The following is a 6,791-nucleotide window of genomic DNA, read 5'->3' as shown; positions in this document are numbered from 1 at the left end:
GTGTGCTCGACAAAGGGGGGGGCCAAACAAGTGGGAGGCCCATTTACCCCAAAAAAAAAAAAAAAAAAGAGAGAGAGAGAGAGAGAGCAAATGTAAAATGGGGCTTAGTGAACTTATTTACAAAACAGAAATAGAGTTACAGATGTAGAAAACAACCTTATGGTTACCAGAGGGGAAGGGATAAATTGGGAGATTGGGATGGACATATACACACTACTATACATAAAATCTCTTTAAGCATCATAAGACCTTGGAAGAAACATACTACAAAAATCAATATAAAATGGTTAATAGTTGGAAAAAAAAGGGACTTAGTGAAATGTGAGGGCAGCTGTGTACCCTTGTCAGTGGCTGAACTAAAGCTGGATGCTGCAGGGATCACCACGGTGCTGACCATGTCCACCATCATCACGGGTGTGAACGCCTCCATGCCCCGCGTGTCCTACATCAAGGCCGTGGACATCTATCTCTGGGTCAGCTTCGTGTTCGTGTTCCTCTCGGTGCTGGAGTACGCGGCCGTCAACTACCTGACCACCGTGCAGGAGAGGAAACAGCGGAAGCTGCAGGAGAAGGTGAGAGAAGTTTCATTCATTTCCTTGTTGGAGCCCATGCTGCTGGTTGGATGAGAATAGCGGGAGGGAGCTTTCATGGAGAAAAGGGAGATGTTTGTGCAAAAGGAGGAGGATCCGTTTTAGAATATTCTAGCTTCTGTCACAAAGGATCCCAGAAAGTAGAAAGCCTTTGGACAAAGACTAGGAAGACTTGGGTTCTTGGGCCCAACTCTGCCATTTATGTTGGGCCTCAGTTTCCTCATCTGTTAAAAAAAAGTATAACAGAACCCTCACCCCATCTTCCTCCCAGGGTTATTGTAAGGGTCACAATACCCTTACAAAAATGTATATGAGAGTTGTTTTGAAACTGTGTGGTTCTAGATGCACATAAATTATCACTATCATTACTGAACCTGTCTAGGGAGAATGTCTCTACGTCCTGTGAACAGACAAGAGGAAAGTTCTAGAATAAAAAACTCCTGTATTTATCAGTGCTCCGGCCCAGTGAAAATTCAGCCACACACAACCTTAGCCTTTAGACTCATTGGAAATACTATGCTATCTATACGATACTGCACTATAGTAAAGTCTACTATGGGATGGACTGCAAATGGGGAATTCAGGGCAATGCACCTGGGCAGAGAGGGAAAATCTATTCATATGTGGACTCTTATTAATCACATTAAGAAATAAAATGCCAACTTGTTACCAAATCCTTGCTAGTCATTGTACTGATCAAAATGGGTGTTTACCTAAAAGTTGTAGAGATCAGGGGACCTGAAAATTCCACATTTATGTGTGTCTAGCTGGCTGGGAGATCCTTAGCAAAGGGAGCTTTAAGTTTTAGGAAAGAGGACCTGTTGCCTTTTTAAAAATAGTCTTTTAATGCCCACATTATACCTGTTAAATATTTCCAATTGTCTTCAAATATGCTAGATTGTTTAAGAGTTTATATTTTAAATTGTCTTCAAAATACTTTTGCTTCAGCATTTGAGGATTTGTTCAATTTTTTTCCCAGGTGGTGGGATCTTAGTTCCCCAACCGGGGATCGAAGCCAGGCCCTTGGCAATGAAAGTGCCGAGTCCTAACCCCTGGACCACCAGGGAATTCCCTCAAATTTTGATAATCTGTGCATTGATCATTATCAAATGCCTTTGGAATATACTTAAACACTTTTGATTTGTAATCTGTTAGGCTTTCCTTGTGTAGAGCTGTTCAAAAAATAGCAAAGCCTTCATCTGACAGATATGCGCCCATGAACCATTAACAGCGCATAACTTGTACTCAGGCAGATCATTATTAACCTGTTACCATATGACGGGCCCGGTGTTTGCCAGTGATGATATGATGCTGGCTAAAGAGCAATGAGGAAATCATACGTGGACAGCTCTTTGGTCTCCGAGTCTAGCTCCATGTCTATGGGAACAGACAGCCGGGAAGCGAGGGCTTGTTCTCCATTGTTGTCAAGCACGCGGTTGAAAGGCTGAGAAGCTGTGGTTGCTGGGGAGGCAGACCGGTGGGAGGACACGAAATCTCTCTCCCGCTGCCCCACAGAGAAGCCACTGTTCACAACGTTAACATGGCCCCCAGTGGAGCTGAGGTTCCCAAAGTGGGAGCCCAGGAGCACCTGGCCTGGATTCACCTTCTCAGCCTAGTAAAGATGAAGATTAAGGGCTGTACCCCAGACCTACGGGCTCAGAATCTCCAGAGACGGCACCCTGGAATTGGCCTTGCTGACAAGCTCCCAGGCAATTCTGATGTTCACTGAGGTTTGACTTCTGCTCTGCAGAGGGCAAAGTTGACTGGAGCCTGCTAGGTTCACCATAGTTCAAAAGGGGACCCACGCTGCTTTGGGTTGAAGCCGGCAGGCAGAGTATAGTTCTGCTCCCCTATATGTGCTTGAATTCTTTGGCTGATCATCCAGACCTGTCCAATGTGCCAGGTGCCACTTAATTTTTCTTAGAAATGAGCTGATGTGGGAAATAGAGATTTTCCATAATTTAGGGCATTTCCTGATTTTAACTCAAAACCTTAAATGTCTCTTTATTTTAGCAGAAAGAATTTCAGTTTAGAGCAAGGAAAAAGAAGACCCATGTCTTACAAAAAAAGAAGTCCCCAGAGATATAACAATAGCTCACAATTTTACCAAAGTTTGGGTGTGATTTTATCTAAATGCAAAGAATTGAATAGATGACCTCTCACTGACCTTCTATCCTTAAAATCTATGAGTTAATTATTCTAGGAATGTATTGATGTGCTGCTTAATTATTGTTGCTGATGGGACAAGACATAGAAATAGTAATGAATCAGTAATGCCTGATTAAAAAAATAGCTCGCCAAACCACAGATTTCTTCAAGTGTAAAAATACTTCAAGTAATTCTGATTTGACATAAAATCATTCATCTATTTTTGCATTCTAAAGCTTCGTGGTATCCATCTGCGTGCGTATTTCAAGATCCATGACAATAGGAGGAAATGTGTGAAATGTCATTATTTCACTTTCCCAGATGGAAAAACAGAGGCACCACAGGGCTGAGAGCCAGGTTAGAAACATATTAAAGCCAACGGGTTGAGAATAAACCCAAGGTCAGTTGGCTGGATCAGGCAGGTGTCATACCTCTGGCCAGCATCAGCCAAACACAAACCGTTTTTACTTGGGTATGTGAATCCTTGTTTAAATTTTCAATAATCTGTACATTGATTATTATCAAATACCTTTGGATTATATTTAAATACTTTTGATTTATAATGCATTGGACTTTGCTGTATAGAGTCATTCAAAACATGCCAAAGCCTCAGGGCTTCCCTGGTGGCACAGTGGTTAAGAATCCGCCTGCCAATGCAGGAGACACGGGTTCGAGCCCTGGTCCGGGAAGATCCCACATACCGCAGAGCAGCTAAGCCCATGCGCCACAACTACTGAGCCCATGTGGCACAACTACTGAAGCCTGTGCGCCTAGAGCCCGCGCTCAGCAACAAGAGAAGCCACTGCAATGGGAAGCCCGAGCACTGCAATGAAGAATAGCCCTCGCTCGCCACAACTAGAGAAAGCCCGTGCGCAGCAACGAAGACCCAAAGCAGCCAAAAATAAATAAATACATAAATTAAAAACAAAACAAAACATAGCAAAGCCTTCATCCAACAAATATGGGTTCATGAACCAGCTGTTAACCGGAGCCAGCTTTGCTGACTCAAACAGAGGAGTTAGACAAGACCATTCCCTTCCCTCCACCTTATAATTTCTTATAAACATTTTCATACTCACGGAAATGGTTGAAAAAACTAGGATAATATACATTCATACACCCTGCCCCTCCATCCAACATTGTTGACATTTTGCCATTTTTGTGTGAGCTTTTTCTCATGTAAACATACTTTTGTTGGTGCAGCTGAACCATTAAAAAATACATGACGGGGAAAGTGGGGAGGGGGATAAATTAGGAGTTTGGGGTTAACGGATACACACTACTATATATAAAAGAGATAAACAACAAGGTCCTACTGTATAGTGCAGGGAACTATCTTGTTATAACCTATAATGGAGAAGAACCTGAGAAAATGTTTTACGTATACGTATATGTATCTATCTCTCTCTATATATATCTGAATCACTTTGTTGTACACCTGAAATTATGCAACACTGTAAATCAATTATACGTCAATTAAAAAAAAAACTTGGAGGATTATCCAAGAAAAAATATATAAATAAAAAAATAAAAATAAAAATACATGATAGGTACCATGACCCTTTACCCTTAAGTGGAACTCTTTAGAATAAGGACACTCTCCTACCTAATCATCTTTTGATTCATGCACATAGTGGTGGAGGTCCACGGCTGGAACCAGAAGATGTGTGTTTAAAGTCCTGAATCTGACACTGTCTGACCCCAGGAGAATTGTATAGCCTCTCCTGGTCTTAGTTTTTCCTTCTGCAATTGAGGGCATTTGGACTAAATCAGTGGTTCTGGACCCTGGCTGCATAGCAGAATCACCTGGGAGCCTTAAATTAATTAGTCTAGAGTGGAGCCTGGGCATGGCCAGTTTAAAGAGCTCCCAAGGTGACTCCAATACACAGGATAGAGAATCGTTGGACAAAGTGATCTCTGGAGATGCTTCTAGTTCTGCCTTTTCTGTGGTTCTGAGAAGCCATGGGCTTTACTCTCGGCCCAGGCAGCCTCCTCTGGGCCTCTCACAGGCCGAAACATGCCTGACATCTCCCCTTGTGTTTGCTGCCCACAGTTCCCATGCATGTGTGGAATGCTCCACTCAAGAACCATGATGCTGGGTGGAAGCTACAGTGAGTCTGAGGCCAACAGCCTGGCCGGGTACCCGAGAAGCCATATGCTGACAGAAGAAGAAAGGCAAGACAAAATAGTGGTCCACCTGGCCCTGAGCAGTGAATCCAACTCCTCCAGGAAGAAGGGGCTTCTGAAGGGCCAGGTGGGTCTTCGCATCTTCCAGAACACCCACGCCATCGACAAATACTCCCGGTTGATATTCCCAGCTTCCTACATATTTTTCAACTTAATTTATTGGTCAGTGTTAGCCTAGGGGCTCTGAGGCTATGCCTGGGGAAGGGCACGGACATCTCTGGTGTCTGGCCGGCCGCCCACACGTGGACCTGCTGAGCGTGACCCCTCACAGACAGAGCAGCAGGCCTGGACCACCTCAAGCAGCATCCTGGCTCCCGGAGGAGCCCAGGAGCCCTCCAGCTGCCCTCCCCCAGGCCTCGTGGTCTTGCTCATCATTCATGCTGTATTGTGTCCCACTTCTTGCCGCTCTGGGACTGTCTTCTTCTGTTCTTGTGTGTGAACAGGTTCATGAGAGCCTCCCTCCAATAAAAAAAGACTCAAATGCCTCCCAGATGAATGTTCTGAGACCCTTATGAAGCCTAGGGTTCAGTTGTAAAGGGAAGGGAAAAAAGAAGGGCAAGCTTAGGGGCATTCTGGATAGGAGACAGGAGATTAAGATTCAAAATAGGAATAAAAAAATCTGTAAACCCCACACTGGATTAAGTGCCTATCTAGGAAAGGAAAAAAAACCTCAGATCCCAGACAGGAAATGATTTGACCTGGGTGAGTCTGGCAACTCGCATGATTTTGCAATATTAAGGGACATCATTCATTCATACATCCATTCAACCATTCATTAAATATTGAATACCTGCCCTGTGCCAGCGCTTATTTTTCTCAGCAATGTGTGACAACATGCACTGAGTATTGCCAACCAGGGAAACATCACCCAAACCCATCAAAGTGTAGAGTTTTTACTGGGGGCTGGCCATCTGAATACAGCTGACTGCCTGTATGGCTGACCTTAGTCTCCACTTCCTTCAGAGGCTGAGCTGATAAATCTCAGCCTGAGACCCCATCATAAATCACATTGTTGGCTTAGACCATCTGGCATGGCCGTAGGCCCCCAGGTGAACAAAGACCCTCCAATCAGGCAGGACAGTCCAGGGGTTTAGAAGTTACCTCCCAGGAGCTAGAGGCCAAGGCCCAAACCTTTCTTTTGTCAAGGTTAATCCTTTACTGCACAGCAATCATTGTCAGTTCCTCATTGTTAATGTGAATTACTCTGCTTCTAGTATAGATTCATGCAGCAAACATTAAAAAATCCCTGCACTAGTTATAGTAGGGTCCACATGAAGAGTAAGAGATCGTCTTATTCTTGTATTGCTCTCAAAAAAAGGACTGGTCAAGGATATGGTATACGATTAACGTGTAAGTTAAAAGAGTATTAAGCACAACAAAAATGGTTCCGCGTATAATGGGAATTGTAAGGAAGGAAAGAATGATTTCCAGTGGAAGACTGGATCTCGTGGTGAAAACAGCTTCTGAGCTGCTCCTTGAAGGTTGGGGATTTGGAGAAGAAATGTTCATGCTAGGTGCACATGTAGAAAGTACATGCTAGATATGGGCGGTCCGATATGGTAGCCACTGGCTATATATTTATTTAAATTTAAGTTAATTAAAGTTAAATAAAATTAAAAACTCAATTCTTGCCACGTTGTGCTAGCCACATTTCAAGTGCTCTACTCAACAGCCACATGTGGCCAGTGACTACTCTATTAGACAGTGCAGATCTCGAGAACATTTCCACAGTCACAGAAAGTCCTGTTAGACAGTGCTACTGCAGATGGAAGGATCGGCCTGAGCAAAGGCATGAGAGAGGCAGGAAAGTGTGGGATTGCAGAGTATAGTTTGTGGGGCAAGTCATCTGTTTTGGCTGGATCCTAG

At 43.8% G+C, this 6,791-nt stretch overlaps 1 protein-coding gene across 1 annotated transcript in view; it reads left to right on the top strand.

The window, feature by feature from the left end:
• GABRR2 (gamma-aminobutyric acid type A receptor subunit rho2) overlaps window positions 1–5,667 on the top strand; it is a 40,011-nt gene extending 34,344 nt beyond the window's left edge. Inside the window, exons 8-9 of the mRNA XM_007466252.1 lie at window positions 376–572; window positions 4,792–5,667. Coding sequence (XP_007466314.1) covers window positions 376–572; window positions 4,792–5,103 — 509 coding nt within the window. The 3' untranslated portion in view covers window positions 5,104–5,667. The remainder of the gene's footprint in view (window positions 1–375; window positions 573–4,791) is intronic.
• The last annotated feature ends 1,124 nt before the right edge of the window (window positions 5,668–6,791 follow it).

This window comes from Lipotes vexillifer, unplaced genomic scaffold, assembly GCF_000442215.2.
Source record: "Lipotes vexillifer unplaced genomic scaffold, Lipotes_vexillifer_v1.1 scaffold1242, whole genome shotgun sequence".
NCBI classification, from domain to species: domain Eukaryota; kingdom Metazoa; phylum Chordata; class Mammalia; order Artiodactyla; family Lipotidae; genus Lipotes; species Lipotes vexillifer.
This window is presented reverse-complemented; position numbering and strand designations above follow the sequence as displayed.